The 22,703-nt window shown below is 42.6% G+C and overlaps 1 protein-coding gene across 2 annotated transcripts in view; it reads right to left on the reverse strand.

The window, feature by feature from the left end:
* The window catches only part of SYNPR (synaptoporin), a 147,978-nt gene that overhangs the window by 43,586 nt on the left and 81,689 nt on the right, over nt 1-22,703 (reverse strand). Inside the window, exon 1 of one of the 2 annotated variants that reach the window (XM_028719506.2) lies at nt 13,327-13,673. The exons of the other annotated variant lie outside the window; for it this stretch is intronic. Coding sequence (XP_028575339.1) covers nt 13,327-13,350 — 24 coding nt within the window. The 5' untranslated portion in view covers nt 13,351-13,673. Of the gene's footprint in view, nt 1-13,326; nt 13,674-22,703 lie in introns of those variants that run through there. 2 annotated transcript variants of the gene reach the window in all.

Genomic DNA, 22,703 nt, shown 5'->3' on the forward strand with positions numbered 1-22,703 from the left:
GCTTCGATGTTGTATCTCTCTTCACACAAGTGCCCATTAATGAAGCCTTGACAGCCATTCAAAACAAATACAATCCCCCCGAATACATCTTGGACCTGACCAACCACTGCCTAACCAACACGTACTTCATCCACAATGGACAAAGATACAAACAGATAGAAGGAGCACCTATGGGATCACCCCTCTCACCGGTCATCGCAAACCTGTACATGGAACACTTTGAAACCAATGCTTTAGACAAGTCAGAACACAAACCCAAACTTTGGCTCAGATATGTTGACGACACCTTTGTAATTTGGCCACACGGGAAGGAAAAACTGGACAGCTTCCTCACACATCTCAACAGCCTACACCCCAAAATACAATTCACTATGGAAATAGAAGCCAACAACCAACTTCCCTTCCTTGACGTCCTAATCTACAAAAAACCTGATGGCTCCCTAGGACACACTATCTACCGGAAAAAAACACACACCAACCGCTACTTACATGCACAATCACACCACCACCCTGCACAAATAAACTCCGTAGCCAAGACTCTCATCTCCAGAACCAAACGCCTGGCTGACAAAGACCACTTGACAACTGAGTTACAGAATCTCTCAAATGTGTTAATTGCCAATGGATACCAGCAAAACAGGGTTACGAAACTAATCCAAAAAGAAACACCCCCCAAAAACCAAGACACAGAAGAAAACAATGGCATGGCCCTCCTTCCTTATATCAAGGGCACTACAGATAAAATTAGCAAAATCCTCCATAAACACAATATCAAAACAGCCTTTTGCGCCAACCAAAAAATAGCCAATATCCTCAGAAACCCCAAGGATAAAATCCAGTTGGAAAACCAAGGGGTCTATGAAATACCCTGCAAAGTCTGCCCAGCCACGTACATTGGACAAACAAACAGACGAATAAATGCACGTATCGCAGAACACAAGAATGCCGTCAAAAAAGAAGAAAAAACTTCCTCTCTTTTCCAACACATGAAAGAAACAGGACACGAAATTAATTTTGCAGATTCCAAATTGCTCTCTAACATGGAACATCACCACAAGAGAATAATCATGGAAGCCATCGAGATAGAGAAACACCCTCACAACATGAACAAGCGTGACGACACATCCCGCTTGCCAGACATCTGGAAATTAGCCCTCCCCACAAAAACTGACACCAGATCCAGAGGCACACAGAACGCCATCACCAATCAACCACACCAGACACAAACCCAGACCCTCTCCACAGATAAATTACAGACACCATCCAGTAGCCAAACCATGGTGGCACCTCCGGATGCTGCACCCCCCTGCAATCCCTACACAGATCTGGCTGGCACAAGCCACAAAACCACAGCTCGCCCCTATACACGAAGCCAAGCCAGAGCACAAAAAACTTCTCAGAAAAACTCTTCACAAAGTTCAAGAGGTCAAGACACAAAGGCTTTAGCAACTAATCCACACCTAATGACCCACCTAAGTGGTACTCAGGATACCACTCAAGAAATCACTCAAGATATCCCTCAAGCAATTAAGGAACAAAAGAAGAAAAGGCACACTAGCCTGGGAACTTCCTCTCTGCCCAGAACATTGGAGGCTATACACCACACCCATCTACAGTATTTATAGGAACTCAAACACTGAGATCCTGCTCTGTTCCAGTAACAAGAAGCCGAAAGCACCAGCCTGAAGATGACGAGTGAGACCTCGTCGAAACGTCGCCTAGACACCCCAACTTTTACACGGGAAGACACCCGAGAACACCAAAACCTGCATTCATGTACCCGTGAAAATCTACGAAAGCATATATATATATATATATATATATATATATATATAATTTTTATTAAGTTTTCTATATTTCATTACATATCAAAAATCAAAGAAAAAAACAATCCATAACTTTAAGCATTGCTTAAATAAAGCATCAACTTTCTTCCCTCCCTCTGACAGACTTCCACACACCTTTACCAATTTCTTCGCATACCTATATCCACTTTTTTACCTTATATCAATCTTTTAGCAATCACCTTCTTATATGTAAATCAGCTCCTTAATTTCCCATTACCAAACATTTCAACTCAAACCTACAAGCGTTTTCAACTGTTTACAATTTTCTTTCATATAAAGTATAAATTTGCCCCAGTCTTTTTGAATACACCATATGGTGTATTTGAGGTTTGTGTTTGTTTTTTTGTTTGCAAAAAAAAAAAGGTGGTTCCATTTTATTGCCTTAAAAATGCAATGCAACTTCAGTGATCCACATGGCTCCAATAAACATTCCAAGTATTTAATAAGTCAGAAGTTGAGAATGTGTGCTAACATGGGACATGATGCGAAGGACGCTCAAGGAATCTGGATCATTTTGATAAGAGAGTTTAGGATAAGGGCAAAATGAGCTCAAGTCCATGGAGGAAACTTGATCAGCAAGAATGCTGATCAAAGAATCAAAGTGGGATTAATAGTCTGGAGAGAATGTTAATCCACGATAGAAGGCCTGGCCCTGCTTATCCATCGCACACAGCTGTAAGGCAATCAGCCTCCTAGGGCACATAAACACTCTCTATCTTCTGCACATTCCACATGTGGTTGCCACCTCTCCCAGAGGAGTAAACGATTGCTGCAATTCCTCATTTTCATTTGTTGGTATAAATATATGTACATTTGAACTCCCCCCTCAACAGTCTTTGAAGTTGCAATAACCAGCACCAGATGCTCTGAAGTAGGTCATCTGCAAAGTCATCATAATAAAATGGACAGAAAAGGAAAAATCTCCCTGCCCATAAGGACAACTCAGCAGAGAAGGAAGGTTGCGGCGCTCATCTCGCTTTATTGGCCGAGGGAGCTAGCGTACATGACTAAGTCGCTTCTGCCAGCATGACTAAGCTGCTTCTGGTGAAACAGCAGCACACGGAAATGGCATTTACCTTCCCTCTGGAGCAGTACCTATTTATCTACTTGCACTGGTGTGCTTTTGAACTGCTAGGAGCTGGGACAGAGCAACAGAAGCTCACCCCGTTGTGGGGATTCGAACTGCCAACCTTCTGATTGGCAAGTCCTAGGCTCTGTCACCTCTGAACGTTGTTGGAAGGGCCATAGCTCAGTGCTAAGAGCATCTGCTTTGCACGCTGAATGTTCTTGCTTCAATTCCTGATATCTCCAGTTAGGGCTGGGAGAGATCTCGGTTTAAAACCCTGGGCAGTAGCTGCCAGTAAATGTGAACACTACTGACATGGACCATTGGTCTGACTCAGCAAAAGACAGCTGCCTGTTTTCCTATCACTCCTGACAAGCAGCCGTGATGGCTGGAGCTTATGGGAGTTGGAGTTCATCAAATACAGGGAGGACATCCCTTCTTCTAGAGTTTTGAAGCTGACATCAATTGAAATGTTTTTTCTGCACAGGGTTTCCAGGCAATGGTGCTCCATACCAGAGGCATAATATCTTAGAGCTTCATTCCACAGGGATGGCTCAGTTGTGTGTATCTGCCCATATAAGTGTCAGGGACTGTGCTGAGGAGGGCTGCACAGTTGAGGACTGAGAGGAGATATGATCTTGCATTGCAGGGGGTTGGACTACATGACCCTTGGTGTCCCTTCCAACTCTACAGTTCTTTGATTCTATGATAACCATCTTCAAAGATCTAAAGGACTTTCACATGAAAGATGGAGCAAGATTCTGACTGAACATTAGGAGGGACCTTTTGACATTAAGGGCAGTTTGGCAGCTGAACAAACTGCTTTGGAAGGTGGTGGACTCTCCTTCATGGGAGGTTTTTAAACCGAGGTTGGATGACCACCTGCCAGAGATTCTTTAGTTGCGATTCTATTATTCTATGATTCCTGCCTGGCAGGAGGTTGGAAAAGATGTACGTTGTGATCCCTTCCAACCCTACAATTCTATGATGAAACATTAAATGCCATTGTGAATTCCATCAACCACCTTCTGCTCTCTCAGTAGTTTAGGTATTGATAAATGCTATTTCCTCCCAATTGCCAGGTCCATCGCCTGAACCTTTAACCCTCCTATGTACAATTTCCTTGTACTTTTTAACCATCTTGTGAACCTTTGACCTTGCTATGCCCGAGAGCCCTTCTAAAGCAAAAAGCAACCATTTTACAACCAAAACACAAACACACAGTGTCGGAAAGTTCAATTTCTTCGCATTAGACCCTATCGGTAGGCTCCACACGCTTCCTTTCCTCCCTGCTGTTCCTGAGGAGCAAAGGTACACAGACCAAAGGAGTACTGCGGAGGGGGAAAGTCTCTTCTATCAGCTGCCAAAAGCAGCAGGTCATTGCTCCCTCCAAAGAACACAGCACTGCCCTTGGCAAATTCCTGGGGTGGCCCTGGCTCCACTTGGCTCTGTGGAAGCATAACACAGCAGGGCTTTGCTGCTTCCACATTACAAATCCACACCTTTGGAAAGTATATCAGGGCAAGGCCAACGCATGAGGTTTTAACAGGTTGCATCTGACTAAATTATTACTTTATTCCTGTTTGTTTAATTTGTACACCGCTCTTCATTCAAAGATTACAGGGCGATTCACAATATAAAAATACAAAAATGAAAACACAAAACTCATGATAAAACACAAACAAACCAATAAGGCTCCTACCACAAGGACATCAGCCAAAGGCCTAGTCATAAAGAAACATTTTCACCTGGTGCATAAAGATATGAAATGAAGGTGCCAAGCAAGGCTTCCTGTGGAGAGCATTCCACAAACAGGGAGCCACCACAGAAAAGGCCGTTCTCATGCTGCCATCTTCCTGGAATCTCATGGGTAAGGCACACAAAGAAAGGGCCTCAGATTATGATTGCAGGGTCTGGGTCGGTTCATATGGGGGAATAAGTCAGACTCAGAGTAGACCCACTGAAGCTCAAGGATCTCACAAATAACTTAAACCCACTGATTTTAGTGGGTCTACTCCGATTATGACTTTTAAAAAATTGGATTCAACTCATAATGTTGTTTTTATTTTTACTGCTTACTTCAACATTGCATTGATTTCTGGAATTTTTTATGAGTGTCACGCTGGAACCTATGTTTGGATGAAGGTGCATTTTAGAATTTCTCCAAATAAATTCATAAATAAGGTCACTGCAGTCACTTTTTTTCATTTCATTATTATTATTTTTTGTAGTAGCAGCTTTGTTCTTAAGATTAGCATAGTGATTCCCTCCCCTCCCTATTCCTAGAGACTGCTTTATACATCTATTGACATCTCTCACAGGAAGCTGCCTTACACTGAGTCCAGCCATTGGCCCATCTAGCTTGGCATTCTCTACACCAGATATAGGCAAACTCGGCCCTCCAGATGTTTTGGGACTACAACTCCCATCATCCCTGACCACTGGTCCTGTTAGCTAGGGATGATGGGAGTTGTAGTCCCAAAACATCTGGAGGGCCGAGTTTGCCGATGCCTGGTCTACACTGATGGGCTGCAGCTCTCCAGGGTTTCTGGCAAGGGGAAGTTGCCAACCCCACTGGAGATCTCAGGGATTGAACCATGCAAAGCAGACGCTCTTTCACTGATCTCCAGCAGTTATTGTACAGCAGCAATTCCCCAGAGCAGCAATTGTAGATAACGGGAGGACTTTATCAAGAAAATGCAGTGGGAATTCAACTTGGGATCTTTAAAAAAAAACTACCCAAGGAAATCAGATGGGTCAGAGAGGTAAATAGGAGACAAAAACCCCAAAACCCCAAACACCACACTGCCATATTTGTAACTGATGACTGTAAACTCTTAGTTATTATTATAGTAAAGGCTTCTATTGCATTATATTATTTATAATTTAAATTGCTCATTGGCAACCTTCAATTAAACCTAATCCAGGATGATGTCGAATTAATGAGGTTGCTAACTTCATTAACGTCACGCTAGACGTTGCGGCAATTGTGAACATCACAGTCTATTTTAACAACTCCTCATTAATTTTATGTAGGAGCTCTTTGGAGAACTTGACACAAACGTTTTGTTACCCTCAGTTTCTCTTATTCTTCTTCACTGGAGCAGAAGTAAAAGATATGCGCAATATTTTACCCATCCCATTCGGGTAAGCATGTGCAATGTTAGTATCTTTGCAATGCACCTAGTAATACATTTCTTTCCTTGGTTAGCTGTGTGTGTGTGTGTGCTATATTTTTCAACACACTTCAGATTTTGCTTTTTTAAAAGTACAGCATGCCATGTGTGATCTTTCCAGGTACAGTTAAGGAAAATTCTTTCTGCTGTTACATCACTTAATGGGGAATGAAATCGTGCGAATTGTTTTATGCATCTATCTTTTATAACTTTACAACAGAGGGAAAAATTAAGGTCCTGCCAAATGCAAAGCAATGTAAGGCAATGTAAGTGTTAACTGGTAAAGAAAGCCACTTGTAAGCCACTTTGGTACCCCAGAAAAGCAGGGCATGCATTTTGGTTTTCCGACCATGCTCAGAACTGAGCACAGAAATGTAGAATTGGAGGGGTGGTTTCTCTGGGATGGTGGTGGCGATCTCCTCAAATATTTTATGGGGGGTTGGCTAGGAGTTGGCTCCAATGTTTGTAGCTGAGGGTAGCACTTCATATATCCAAAGAAGTGCAGTTTACAAAAGCTTGTCTTTAAACTCTTTGATTTTTTCTGCAAGAGTCAGCTATCCCTGTGGAAACACTTAAATTTCATATCTCACCTGGGTGAGAAGGAGTATTTTAGCCTGACACCAAAATCATATATTAGCATTGGCACTAGTGAGACCTGCCTGGCCCCAACACTAATATCACCAGTATTTGGAAAGCTCATCACTAAAGTCATCAGTACTTGGCAAATAACAAATAAAGTAAATAATGAAAACATTCCGAGAACAGTCTTGAACCAAATATGAAACCAGGACCAATCTGAATCTCCCCCTCCACCCCACCCCACTCCCTTTAGGTGCTGTTTTCAGCGCGTGTGTCAGCGGGAACACGCATGCTGAACATACATAAGTGGGGAGATGCCTGTACCATAAAGCTGTGAGCCTGTTCCACGGTTTTCCTGGAGGGCTGTTACTGCCGGATGCTAGCAACCCTATTATAGGAGCGTCATAGCACCATCATGACCTTATAAGGGTATGCTAGCGATTGGACCTTGCTGCACTGCCAACCCTGTGTGTGAGAGTGAGTCACACAACTGACATGGAGCCCAAGGCAGACAGCAAGTGTCCGTGTTTCATCCATCTACAGCTTTGCACTAGACACAGCCTTGGGGGACTGATGCATTGATGAAGCACCCAGCTTTCCCCCACCAGATCCTGCTGGTACCCCATGCCTTGCGGCGGAAAAATTACAGCAAACCTATGGATGTATTTATAAAAACATATCCTATGCTGCAATTTCATTTTTTAATAAACTAGAGCACTTTACAACCACTATATATAAAATAAGACCACATAAAAACTAAGATCACAGATTGCTGGCTAGCTACTGCAAAAAGTATTTCTTTTTCTTAAAGGTCTGCATAAACCTACATAAAAAAGAGGGTGGGATTCTATGTAGAAACTTGGAGGAGGGCCCTGTAGCTTAGAAATGTGCTTCGGATGCAAAGATCCCAGGCTGAATCCCAAGAATTGCAGGGGGGGGGGGGAATGACAATAAGGTAGCAAAGAGGGTGGGTTGGGTTGTGGGTACCTTGAAGAACCAAACAATGTCAACAGTACTGAGTTTGATGGACCAATGGTCCAAGTCAATACAAGACAGCCTCATATGACCATAGACCTCTGCGTATTAAATATAGAGATGGTGATGGTAATACCAGTAACCAATTCTGGCATCTGTTTGCTTTTGGAGTTTTTCCCATTGGAAAAAGGCATGGGTGGAGATGTTGTGTTGGAGAAGTGGAGGGAAATCAGCATGGGATTCCTCTGGAGAGATTTAGGAACACCAGGCTCTTGGAATGTAGTGCCCTTCCCACATATCTTTCCTGCAACATCCATTTTGATTTGTCTTCTCCATAATAATCTGAAGAGCAGTCCTGCGGAGGAAAATGCTGCGCTGGAGCTGGCCCCGAGACAGAGCTGTCTAGTGGTGATGCTCAGCGGTTGGGAGGGGAGGAACATCAGCTCTCAGAATAGCTCGGTGATAACAGGGCTCAGCAATCGATCCTGACATATTGCTATTCAGTGCATAAATGATTCACTCCTCCTCTCTTCTTGCAACAAAAATAAAAAGACTTCACAGGCTTGCAAAGTGCCAAGGTACCATTATGGAACGTAGAGTGAAATAGAATCACAGAACTGTAGAGCAGGAAGGGACTTCAAGGGTCATTTAGTCCAGCCCCCTTGCAATTCGGGAACCCTGCCCACAGCCGTCCCTGGGTGGGCTCGAACCACCAAACTTCCAGTTAACAGCAAGATGCACTGACTCAGCGTGCCACTGGGAGGGATATTGTAAGAATCACAAAAGCCGCTCTTGAGAGAGGGAAACGATTTTGGTGGAAAGAGCTTTGACTTGTGTTGAGATCCTGGCTGGGGTGGGATGCAGCACGCTGTAAGAGCTACCATGTTACTTTGGATTCCTCTTGTAAAAAGAAAGAGCACCCAAGATGTGCAAAAAGGGCAGGGCCAACCTTCTTCAGTCTAGTGTCCTCCAGACTATGACTCCCATCCAGCATGGGGACAGAAAGAAATGGCATGCACTGATAACATGATTGAGGTTTATATTCATTTTATTTAACACATTTCTATACTGCTTTTCATCCTAGGTTCGCAGGGTGGTGTGCAATATAAAAACACAAAAATATGTAACATAGTAATAAACAAAAACAATACCCCCATGCCACACACAGTTTAAAAGGCTGTATATTATTTAATTAGCTGAGGGTCTGAAGAAGAGGAATGTTTTTATCTGGCACCTAAAGATATGTAAGGAAGACACCAGGTGAGCCTCCCTGGCGAGAGCATTCCACATTCCTTCAAAGGAAGGGTGGTATACTACTGTGGGTTAGGGACGAGGGTGGAGCTGTGGGTTAAACCACTGAGCCTCTTGGGCCTTCTGATCAGAAGGTTGGAGGTTTGAATCCCTGTGACGGGTTGAGCTCCTGTTGCTTGGTCCTGGCTCCTGCCAACCTAGCAGTTCAAAAGCACAAAGTGCAAGTAGATAAATAGGTACCACTCTGGCGGGAAGGTAAATGGCGTTTCCGTGCGCTGCTCTGGTTTGCCAGAAGCGGCTTAGTCATGCTGGCCACATGACCCGGAAGCTGTACGCTGGCTCCCTCAGCCAATAAAGTGAGATGAGCGCCGCAATCCAGAGTCGGTCACGACTGGACCTAATTGGTCAGGGGTCCCTTTACTTTTAGTGGTAGTAGTAATTAATAATAAGAGAAGCAGTCCTTGGGGTATTGCAGTTTTTAGCTGTTTATGATGTACCAGAGTTATTTTGGATCTTGTGCTCCTACAATGCAGGTTAGACAATAGGGATAAAACTCCCCCCCCCCTTTCATTGCTTCGAAAGATTTAAAGAGTGACACTCTGCTGCCTTTTAGCACTGTATGCTAGGATCCCTTGACCTGGATGTTAGGACAGCACAAGGGGTGTGATCACACTAAGCCTTTTATCAATGGAACACAGCAGGGAAAGTTCATGGTATCAGAAGGGGGGGAATGACAGTCCAGTGGCAGCAGCTGTTAAGGAATATTGCCCTCTTCTCGGGAGCTAGTTGAAATTCTTGTGTGATTGTGACCACCTTGAGCTGTATGACGAAAGGGATATATAAATACCTTAAATCAATCAGATTGCATTGTGTTATAGCCATAATTGTTGCATCAGCCAGGTGTGAGCATTTCTGTTTGGACAGCTCCGTTCAGACTTTTCTCAGGCCAGTTTTCTAGGATGTAAAGCAAAAGCTCTCCCTCCTCTAGCAGTGGTAGATGTAAATTGATGCCACTTTTTAATTAGGAAAAGCTTGCACCCTAATCTCCTCACACTTTTGGACTAAATCGCTCCAATGTAACAAGTTGCCTGCACCCATCTGTTAACAACTGCTGAACCTATCAGATTGCTTTCGAGGCATGCTGATACATAATGAGGCACAAAAGTTGAGACCGGGAATCAAGCTTCCTTAAAAGCACCATGGGTAGCATGCAAAGCTTTTGATGGCAAGACTGACACAGTTTAACAGGCATACAGCACCTCATTCATGCAACGCACAATCCGTTTATGGAATTTGCTGTTATGGGACATGGTGGTGAGTACTAGCTTAGTGGCCAGCCTATAAATCATTGTGTAAAGACCAGGTTTTTTGGGTGTGCGTGTAAAATTGGAATACTTTTGAGTTACAGGTAGAAGCATCCTTTTTTATGTAGTATGCATGTTTGAACTATATAACCTACGCAATGCACACTAAGTTTCAGCAGGTAGCCAATCTAGATGCAACTTGTCTACAAGCTCCATCATACTTGACCACTGATCAGGCTGAATCAGGGACTGATGGGAGCTGATGGTCCAACATGATCTGGGGTGGGTGGGGTGATTTGGTTGGCTACTTCTAGTGTGAATGACTGAAGGATGCTTGCCCTGCCACCCGCACACCTGATAGTTGAGCCATTAGTGAGTCGGTTGTTGTTGGCAGAGCAATAGGCTTTGTCTTCTATCCCTCTCTGTGTGCAGTTCCTTCATCACACACTAGGACACAAGCACAGGTTCACATAGCTCTATCTACATGAGCAAACAGAGAAGCTTTTTCATTCCTGATGAAGTCTACTAGCCTCTGCTGCCCGACACGCTCCTGGCTTTATCCCAGCTATGATAATTTTTCAAATCGAAAGTTTTCAACTCTTAATATAGCCCAAAACATAGTTGTGCTGTGTCAGAGGGCATGGTGAGTAAGGAGCCAGGAAGGTCTTCAGTAGACTACAGATGGTGCCTGTCTAATATTTCTGGGGAAGGAATTCCAAAGGGTAGCTGCCATCGCATTAAAGGCTTGAATCCTACATTGTCCAGACTGGACCTCCTGAGAAGATGAGATCTGCAGGAGGCCATCACTGGCAGAGCACCATGACTGGCTGGATATCTAAGAATCTTTTAGATAATCCCAAGCTGCATAGGACTTTATACACCAAAACCAGCACCTCAAACGTAGTCCAGGAGTTAACTGGCAGCCAGTGACATTCTTTCAACAGTTGGTTAACATGTTGGTGACATCTTGCCCCAGTGAGCAGTCAAGCTGCCACATTCTGCTCCAGCTGCAGCTTCACCAGCTACAAGAGCCACTCAAGGACTTTAGTCAAACTGCAGCACCACTGCTGAAACTTTTATATAGAGCTAGTCTAAGACGTCAGTGTGTTGACTCATATAGCAGTAAGCTATATATGTGTACCACCCGTGCTGGTTGGGTTGGAATAAACTTTGGGTAACTTAAAAAAAGAAGAAAACCCAGACACAGGTTTGTCACTCACCACCACCGAAAATAATGTGTGATATATCCTAGAGGACCTATGTACAAATGGGGGTACTCAATGCTGACTATCTCAGCTGCAAATGTGCAACTTGTTATGATCCTTGATCCACATCTCTGGATATCATGGATCTGATTGTCTTAGGTTTGTAAGGCATTGAAACTTGCACGTATTGGGAGCAGCGAGGCAAAATATTGTATCTGGTTCTGTGGCAAAACCAAGCAAGTAGTTCCTTTACTGTTCTTTCGTCCCCAATTAAAGTGATCCCATGTGCATGAAATAATGTTTTGGATTCTAGCTATGGAAGCATCTATGTTATCAATAGCAAGATGATGATGATGATGATGATGATAGGCTTGCTATTGCTAAAAAGAACACTAACTTATTTACACTCCATATAATAATTTTCTGAAATGAATGTGCTCGCTCATGCTTTATCTAAGATATTTAGCATTTTTATATAAAGTTTCAGATTCTATTAAATAATCACAAAAATGCTAATTGGTAACATTTATTGCCATGCGTTCAAATTACTGGTTTCTCCCTTCTTTCCGTTATGTTTCATTATCCTTTACACTTCGAGACCAGAAAAGGGGCACCCTGCAAAACTTATTAGCATTGATTTTGGCTGAAGCAGGTGAGACTCAAAGGACTTTGGGTTATTTTTGGGGGGAGGGGGAATCTACAATGGGACAGCTTCAATTTAATCCCCATTCTAAAGCTGCTCCCCAGGAAATTTGGAACAGAAGGTTTTAAACTCCCCCTGAAAGCCACAGTTCTGCTATTGTTTTCTTTCTGAGTTTCCATTTAAATCAATCTCATCTTCCATACTTTGAACAATGCCATTTGACTGATACCACGATAGCAAACGTATCAGGGTGTAGGTTGGTGGATTAGTTAAGTGCTGAAAGACAACAAGGAAATCTCTGTTCATACATGTATTCTGATTGTTAACAGTGCCGAGCAGTAGAACAATTAATGGACTTTGCTTGTACTTTTCAAACACTTGGCATCAAAAGCCACTATTTCCAGGAGGAGCAAAAGCTACAATGCTCATCGTTACAAACCCAGAAATTCTATCGTGCAGCTTAACCACTTACACACCGCTTGTTTTCCTTAGCTACAGAGTTACTGTACTGTGTCATAAATGTACACAGTATTACAATGCTGCATATCAAAATAAATGCTATATCCTGTGACTACATAGAATAAAGAATGTTTTCAATGAAAAGGTAGTATATAAAAACAAAACAAAACACAGTGAACTATTTAATGCACAAAAAAACCTCTGCTTTACAAAAGAAATCATGCATAGATTGTATCAGATTAATAACAACTCCAAAGGTGCTGTTGATCTGAATTGTGAGAAATGGTCAGCTGCTGTGATACCATCACTTAACTATTTTGTTTTGCATAATACTATCCAATGGCAGCAAACATCTGCATCAAATTACAGTATGACACCATGCAGCCTGTCCTTAATTTTGATATTTTTTTCAATATATTGCATTACTTTGTTCAAAAAAACTGCATTACTTTAAGAAAAGAAAGAAAAGTAAAATATTCTGAAAACACTTGGGCAGTACAGACCAAAGATTCAACGATAATTTTAAAATAAATTCTGCAATCTTTTTTGTGTGTGTGTTTATGCACACATCACTACAGCTTCCCGAAGTGCAGAATAAGTTCACTAAAACAGTTCTCTCTCTCTACCCCAAAAAGCAGTATTTTTAATAAACATCAAGGAAACCCACAGAAACAAAATCACCTAAGATTAGGGTGCAGTTGCTAAGACAGAGAGACACAGATACACACAGATCAGTGTAACAAAGGTAGCTTTGGATTTTAAAATAAGAGTTCCTCTAGAGGAAAAAGAACATTGACTGGTTACAGTTGTTGTTAACTTACCGGAGCAAATATCACCATACACATTTACAAAAGGTTTTATAATCCAACTTCCCTCATCTGAAAGAAGACAAAAATTGGCTCATGCTAAAAATAGAGGCACCCCAAAAGCTCCTCAGTAGCCAGCAGTAGCTCCTGTCCCTGTTTTTATGAAGCAAATAAAAAGCAAGCAAGAAGAAGAAAAAATCAATGCTCAGGGAAAGTGAGATGATATACCAATCAGGCAGCAGCTAGAGCCTTATTTGCTAGAGGGAGGTGGGAACGGTGCAGAAATGGTCTCATGTTATTAGAGAATGACTACACACAGTCTAAGGACAGGAATCTAATACTACTTTCTCCCTTGGTGGGAGAAGGGACCTGGCTGCTTTTGTAGCAAGTGCTCAGCTCTTGTCTAGGAAGTGCCACAGAGCTGCACAGATCATTGCTCAGACCTGTGAACGCACTAGCTTTGCTTTGTGGGAAAGGTCATTGTGGAGAACTGGGTCCTGGGCTTGTGCTAAATAAGCCTGAACATTATTCATTCACCTCCGTGTTCATTTGAGAAGAAATTGTGGGGCAAATACTGGTAAGGGGGCACTTTGAATGTGAACAGCCAGGACTGGCAAAACAAAACAAACAAAAAAACAGAGACACAAAACGCAAAGGTCCTGCAAACACCACAACCGCCAACTAAACATGTAAAGGTAAAGGTAAAGGGACATGACTTATTATTTATTTATCACATTTCCATCCCACCATTTTATAGTTCAAATCAGGAAAAATAAATATAGTAAATGGACAAAAGTACAAAGATTCACAAAATGTTTAGAGGTATGCATACCCCCAGAAAAACCCCACTGGATTTAGGTCAATCATGCTGTAGTGAAGTATGAACAACACCTGCTTTTTGCTATTGACCCCACAAGCACAAGATGCAAATCACATGGACTCCATAGGCAACGGATGTGGAAAATCTCTCCCCCTGCTGGCTTTAAATTGTATGTTGTATACATGAAGAAGCGTCTCCATCCCTATCGTTCAGCCCGGACACAGAGATCCAGCACCGAAGGCCTTCTGGCGGTTCCCTCATTGCAAGAAGTGAGGTTATAGGGAACCAGACAGAGGGCCTTCTCGGTAGTGGCGCCCGCCCTGTGGAACGCACTCCCTTCAGATGTGAAGGAAATAAGCAGGTATCTTATCTTTAAAAGACATCTGAAGGCAGCCTGTTTAGGGAAGTTTTTAATATTTAATGCTGTATTGTTTTTAACACTCGATTGGGAGCCGCCCAGAGTGGCTGGGGAGACTCAGTAAACTATTATTATTATTATTATTATTATTATTATTATTATTATTATTATTATTATTTTAGCACATCCATAGTTGCCCCAGCGGCTTATTCTGGCTACTGTGTACAAGACAATAAAACACGGCAGCTTCATTGCACATGCAGGTAAAGAGGTGAGTGGCAGAAGTCTTCTTGCTACCAGCAGCTCTGCTGGTCCCGAAGGAAGTGCAGGAACTTCGACGTAATGGATTTCAAGAGATTTCCCCAAGCTTTATCACATTCTATAGAATGTGCCAAATCAACCTGGGAAGGACAGGTAGCAGAGTGGAAGTAGCAGAACAACAATCAGTTACATGTCAAGTACGGTAAATCTGAATGTCTTCAGTTGGACTTCCAAGTACGCAAATGTACAAAGGTCTGCTGCCTGAAACTGTTTACTCCTTTAGATTATCTATGCATTTACCTGGGAGTAACTTCCTTTGGAAACCCAGGTATTCAGCTCTGAGTCAATAAGCATGCTCTACACATCTGCTTTACAGTATACCAACAATATAGTTTAGCATATATGGGGTGGGAGCCATCTGTCTGTCAAAGGTTGAACTCCCTCAGGGTTAATCTGCTAGCAACCACCTGCTGGTGGTGTGTGAGAGAGGCCAAAGCTGATGGCGGGTTTGAATTCGCGTGATGGGGTGATCTACCGTTGCTCTGTCCCAGCTCCTGCCAACCGATAGGAAAGTACACTAGTGCAAGTAGATAAATAAGTACCGCTGTGGCAGGGTACTTATGGCATTTCTGTGCGCTCCGGCACTCGTCACAGTGTCCCGTTGCATCAGAAGCGGTTTAGTCATCCTGGCTACATGACCCGAACAAACGCCGGCTCCCTCGGGCTGAAAAGTGAGGTAGGACTCTGGCAGAGACACATGCCCGACTGGCGTGTTCCCTTCCTCCTGGTCAATCGTTCGGGAGCTTCAAAAGCTCTCTTCTGCCTGAATACCACAGCGACCAATGGCAACAGACATCAGCACACTTTGGGATCCACAGAGTCTTCACAGCTTGTGTAACAGACCTCAGCAACTCAGCATTTTGGCTAATCTACTTTATTTACATATAAACACACACGGAGCACTGCAACATGGCTCCCCCTCTCTCTAGCATCAGACAGCAAAGAGAAAGAACAAAGGACAACAGTCCCACTTCACGGAACACGGTAACACAAACATCCTGTCTCCGTCACTTCCCACTCTGTGGAGTCAAAACATACACCATCATGTGATAAACAACAATCCCATAACTGCAATCATGGAGCAGGAATTCTAACATACCACACCCCATAGTCATCTTTGACTGGACTTAACCATCCAGGGGTCACTTACTTTTTCCTTTTCTCCCTGCCACTCTCCTCTCTCAGTTTCTGCCACCCAGCTCTTCAGATTAATATCCTACCCAGAGATCATCCTGAATCAATTCCCCCCTTTCCGCAAATCATTACCCAGCTGGATTGCCTGACATGAATTTATATGTTCCATTCCACACCCACCGAAATTAGCATCATCATTGTTACAATTAGGATAGCAAATAAAGGTTACGTTTCAATCTTACAGATGCAAGAAGGGCCTGCTGGATCAGGCCAATGGGCTGCCTAGTTCAGCATCCTGTTCTCACAGTGGCCACCAAATACCCATGGGAAACCTGCAGGCAGGACCTTAGCACAAGAACATTCTCCCCTCCTGCTGTTTCCAGCAACAGGTATTCAGAAGGATACTGTATTTGACTGTGAAGGCAGAGCACAGCCATCATGGCTAGTAGCCATTGCTAGTCATTTACTCATACTTTTGGGTGAAGCAGTAGATTTATGTTGCAAATGCATACCGTGAACATATATATGCATGTCAGCTGTGTTATATGGATTCATGTGTAGCACAAGGATGGGTGAGTGGGTGCGACTGCAATATGGAGATTGCAATATACAGAGAAACTTAAGCCATATCTGGTCATGCTGCATGTTGTTTGCTTGTTGTAGCTACAGCTTCTAAGTGCTATTCCATCACCCCTGCATTCAAAGAGTGTCCTCAATGACACAACGCTACAACCAGACACCCAGTTATCAATCAATGAAGTGGCTGTGCATGGAGAGAATGGAGCAGCGTGATTTTTCCACTTTTGTGCTCCCAAAATATATGCAAGCACTGTGGAAATAAGAGGGTGATGTGAAGCAGTATGCTACGAATTTGAACCTCCACTTTTCAGACAACCACAAGAGAGAAAAATGTTGACAAAGGAGCGGTGGAGGAGGAACTGTACTCCAGTTAAACTCCTGTAGTTTACTGGTAATGGTAATTCTTCACACATTGCATTTTTAGATAAACACTTATCTTGTCTTAAATACACACCTGAAAAGATAACACATGGATGCAAACGTGCTTGCAAATACATCTTAAGAAGGTGCATGATTCAGCAAGCTAGAATTGGCTTTGGTTGCAGTATAATGTGTGAAAAAGCCATTAGTTTTGACGCCACACTTGGCACTTATGGCAATTCTTTTCAGAACAGCACAAATATTTTACTTAAATTGGCTGTCCGTGAACCATCTGCAAAGATAATCCTGAAAGCTGAGGTTTGATCCATTGCACAATTATCTTCTATTTTAAACAAGCTGTGAGTGTTTCAGCATCCATCATGTATGCTTTAACTGAGATACCTGCATCACAGGGGTTTGGACTAGATGACCCATGGGGGATCTCTTACAATTTTACAGTTCTATGACAACTCATCTCTTAACTGGTAGTTTTTAGCAGGGATGTGGGACCTTGTGCCGGTGGGCCAAATGCGGCACTCTGTCTGGTCCTCTGGACTCTCCCCAGTCCCCACTCCTTGTCCTCCTTTGTACAGTGGTGCCTCGCAAGACGAAATTAATTCGTTCCGTGAGTTTTTTCATCTTGCGATTTTTTTTTCCGTCTTGCGAAGCACGGTTTCGGAAAAGTTTGGGAAAAGCTTCAAAAATCACCAAAGTCTTCAAAAACCTCAAAAAAGGCTACCACACCGCGTGCTATGAGTTGCTCCTCGAAGTCAAGTCGCAACTGTATTAACGGTTTTAAGAAAAAGGAAACAAACTTGCAAGACGTTTCCGTCTTGCAAAGCAAGCCCATAGGGAAAATCGTTTTGCGAAGCAACTCAAAAAACCAAAAACCCTTTTGTCTTGCGAGTTTTCCGTCTTGCGAGGCATTCGTCTTGCGAGGTACCACTGTATCTTGAGTGCTTTTTGCCTGGCTTGAAGATGTCCTTGAACCTTTGATTATACTTCTTGCTGGCCTGTATAGATAATTGAGATAAGTGTGAACCAGCCCCGGAGCGAAAACAGTTTTACTTCCTGATAATGCTTTTAAACACACTCATCTCAACCACACTCAAAAGAAACGCAATGCCAGATGCCCCAAGGAAGAGCAGAAAATTAAATAATTTTATCTTTTAGCAAGAAAAAATGAACGAAAACTATCCTGCACCAACATGGGGGCATCCGGCAATGAATTTCTCTGATCCTGGTTTGGGATCTTTGCAAAGAACCAAGAATGGAGGAACTTGTAGCAGGAGAAATGGGTATTACTTTGATTATGGCGCTGAAGTCCACCTTGTGGACTTTGCTCTCTGCACCCACCCTGGTTTGTTAGCCTGCAACTTGGAGTAATGGGGAGGGTCAGTCAGCCTGGCTGTGGCTTGTTTAACCTGAACACTGAGCTGCCACTTACATTTCAGCAAGATTTGAATTCTCAAAAACGCCTTCTTTTACTTTGTGAAAGTGGCTGTGTGTGCCAGTCCAGAAGAAATGCATGGCAACATTATCTCCTGAAAGTGATCGGGTTCCCGTGATGGCTCACTATTTGCAAAACTGTTTGATTTTACTGAATCAACATCAGATCAATTCACTGGTTGTTTCTCCCTGTATTCCACTGCTGCTGCCGCCGCTGCCGCCTTGTAATTCATTTCTATGACCACTAAGCCATGCTCAAGAAAACCACAAGGTACAACATTGCAGTGAAATATATTTTTTTATTATTATAATGGAGGACAGATCACTGTGCAGTTCTGTTTTACATCAAAGCTAGAGGAAAACAAGCACAATCTCAAAATAAAACTAATGCATGTCATGTGTTTTAAAAATTAATCAGGAGAGGGCCAAACCCGAGGGAGTCACTGGGCTACGTTCTGCAACCCTCCCGAACCTAATGGTGTTGAATCAGCATAATTGAGAGAAGAACGTGGCCTCTCATTTCTGGGCTAGAGTGCTAGTGATGACAACACAGAAGTGAGAGTTAAAATTCTGAAAACGGGGGCAGGAGGGTGCAAATTCTGTAATCAGGAACTTCAGATTCTCCAGCTGAAATTCCTTGGTGGCCAAAATGAAGTGGTCTTTCTGCTTTTAGCAACACACTTTTTCTTGGTTATTTAAGAAGACTTCCATTTTGGTCATGAAATGTCTTAGAATCCCCCCCCCCCCCGAAGATAAAATCAAACTTTGGGGGAGCATTTTCACTCCTATCCCCCTGAAATGCTGAAGAAAGCTGGGCAAAATACTCCAGCCCTGCACTAAACCCAACAGCAAGTCACTTCAGCCTGGGCATAGCTTTACATAATTCATAAACCTCTTCTGTGTTGTTTTTTAATATAACATAGGATTGTTCTGATGGCACTCCACTGTATAAAAGCACACTAAGACGGGTATGAAAAAAGAAAATGGTGATGAACCCCTGCTGAAAGCTCTTGCAGTGCCTCACTTTTTTTTAGAGTCCATGGAATCTGCATTTCCGTTTGGGGACAGGAGCGACTTGCAGGAACATTCGAAGCTAAGCCAATAATAAGCTGCCATGTCTAACAGTGAACCGAATATCCTAAGCATAGTATGGGAATACTTGTATATGGTGAGCTATATTGGACTTCCAAAGAATAAGACCCAAGGTACATCTCTCTCTAATCTCCTATTGCTGGGGAAAATTTCAAGGCCAGACCATTCCTTTTTCTCGTTCTCTTTTGTCAGCTCTGCAAAATAAAGAGAGATACAGATTACACAGGGAAGAAAGAAACTTTCACAAATTTGCCTTAATCACAGCTGCCTGATGAATGAATGTCTTTTACACTGGACGATACACAGGAGGCACTTCAGTCAACATTCCAGACACATCTCACAATGACATGCAGCAAGAACAAGTAGAGTAACAACGTGCAAGACTGACCAACAGGCGTATCCAACACAGTGTGAAAAGGTGATTGAGAAACACGGAGGAAAAAATCCCAAACTTACCATTGACAAAATCCCATTGTAATTGAATCAGGAATGATCTGCGTCCTCCTGTCACTGTTATTTAAACCCCACATCTCTCACTGAGTTTCATAGAGTTTGGATCCAAAGATCCCAAAAGATCTCACTCTGGTTCCAAAGGGTCAGGAGACCCTCAGGAGCAGCTTGAGAACACAGGTGGTTATGGCATCGCACTTTGGCCGGGGACTGCAAGGGCTTCTTGCTCACATGGCAAGAATTCTTGGATCGAAGCAAAGATCAGAAGAGAAATATAAAGTCACTTAATTGGACCTTTCCTCCTCACAAGAAAGGCTACAGGAATTCAAGAGATTGTGCCACGAGGAACCTGACCACTACTTAAAGAGGCAATAAGGTTATCATTTGCTAAACTTGTTGTAAATATTACTATATTTTTATTATATTTTATTTATACGTTGCCTTTTCTCCTGACAGGGACATCGAGGATGGTGGGAATAGGTTTTCCAGATGTTTCAGACAGCAGCTTCCATCATCCTTGATCACTGTCTGCCCTGGCTGGGGCTGGTGGGGGTCAGGTGCCCAACAACCTTATACTGTAAACCGCCCTGTGATCTCTGGATGAAGGGCGGCATATAAATTTAATAAATAATGGTAAATAAAATAATAATAATTGAAGCGGCTTACAGATAAAAATAAGAATCACTAAAAACATAGAAGAAACAATTAATGAAGAACCATTAAACATTGTTAAAATTTATTATAATCTAATAAAACCATACAAATAATTACAATAAGAAGAGCATGGCACCAGCCCTTTCATTAAAAGCAGCCAGTTCCCTGTTGGAACAAGAAAGTCTGCCAGCAGAAGGACAACAAGGAGGGAGCCAGTCTGGCTTTTCTAGGGAGAGAGTTCCCTTGTGAGTAGAATTGCATGGTATGGAAGCATAGGGCTGCAGGTGTCTCCTGTGTGCTGGTTGTGATTTATCGCTTTCGGGAGATTTAAAGACCACTTAATCCCAAACCTTTCTAAGCAGTACACACAACAGAATGGTAGATGGGCAAATATTATTTATTATTCTTAATTGCATTTAGTCACTTTTTTATGAAAAGAAAACTCAAGCCTACCTAAAAATATGTCAAAAAATTAAAGCCACTATAAAACAAAACAAAACAAAAGCTTAAAACATTGACAGACAGCCCTGGTCTTGTCCTTCATAGAAAGTTCTAGTGTTGAGGATAGCTGCTTCAGCCCACAGAACACCTTCAAAGCACACCTGAATTATAGGAATGGTCAGTACTCTCAGAAATACCTCACCCCTACCATTCAGAGAAACATTAACAAAACAGCAGCACTGCATAACACATGTAAGTGTCATCAGGCCTCAAGTCCTTCTGTTTGAATACTTGCAATTTAGAGCTTTCTAGAAGTATGCAATTTAATTCCCAGGCGCCGTCAGAACTATTGTGGTTTATATTCAGACTCTTTTCTAATATTTACAAGGCTAAAGGCATTTTCAGGATGCTATAATAGGCTGATGTCTTAGCCACAGCAACTAAAATAATAAGATGGCAGTGTGCATTTGCTAATAACCCTTGTGGCAAAAAGTATCTGGGGAACGTCACACACACACACACACACACACATTAAGCCTTAAATACAACTGGAAGTATCCCCCCCCTTTCCTTTTCGAAATGGCACACTACTTAATGAACACTTGCCTTTTCATTTCTAAATGCAAATGTCACAGAGCGTGCATCAATCCATGGCTTACTGCTGCAGTTTGCAATGCTAATAAGTAAACCAGGGCTGAAACATTATTATGTAAGCTGGTTTCAGAGAGGGGTTTTTGGCATGCCAAATGTAAACAAAGACACCCTCCTGGCAGCTATATAAAAAAAATAATAATACAGTTCTCAGTAAGAAAGTTTTTGCAGACTGGATCCTTAAGATTTACAGCAGAATCATTTCTGATTTACAGCAGTATTGTTTGGAGTGGGAAAGAACAAGACTATGAACTCAATGCACAGTGTGGCAGCAAATCTCCAAACCTCTTGTTCTTCTGCTTCATGTAGCTGGGATGCTTTCAGCAGTCACAATCATGTCGTAAGTCACTTCCAGTTTTCCTGGCAAATTTTATAAGGATTTCAGCAAATCCTAGAAATATAAATATATGCTCTGGCTCTCACTTTCTAAGGGCAGCAACAGCAGCGGTGTTCTGCAAAGGGTGGAAAGTGTCTTGTTCTAGGATTGTACTCAAGGCTAGAAGAGTATTTCATGTTTCTAGAAGCTGGCCTCAAAATTTTACAACCCAATGCTACATGACTCAATAAATATTTCAAATTTCCATGTGAGCAGGCAACTGACATCCCACCCCCACCCCCGTGCTTGTTTTATTCACAGAAACAAAACATTGTAAGGAAGCACAAACCCTGTAAAATCCCAGGCATTTTTCTTACCTAACAAACCTAGACAGCATCTTAAAAAGCAGAGACATCACCTTGCTGACAAAGGTCCGTATAGTTAAAGCTATGTTTTTCCCAGTAGTGATGTATGGAAGTGAGAGCTGGACCATAAAGAAGGCTGATCGCCGAAGAATTGATGCTTTTGAATTATGGTGCTGGAGGAGACTCTTGAGAGTCCCATGGACTGCAAGAAGATCAAACCTCTCCATTCTTAAGGAAATCAGCCCTGAGTGCTCACTGGAAGGACAGATCCTGAAGCTGAGGCTCCAATACTTTGGCCACCTCATGAGAAGACCCTGATGCTGGGAAAGATGGAGGGCACAAGGAGAAGGGGACGACAGAGGACGAGATGGTTGGACAGTGTCCTCGAAGCTACTAACATGA

Source organism: Podarcis muralis, chromosome 2 (assembly GCF_964188315.1).
Source record: "Podarcis muralis chromosome 2, rPodMur119.hap1.1, whole genome shotgun sequence".
Lineage (NCBI taxonomy): Eukaryota > Metazoa > Chordata > Lepidosauria > Squamata > Lacertidae > Podarcis > Podarcis muralis.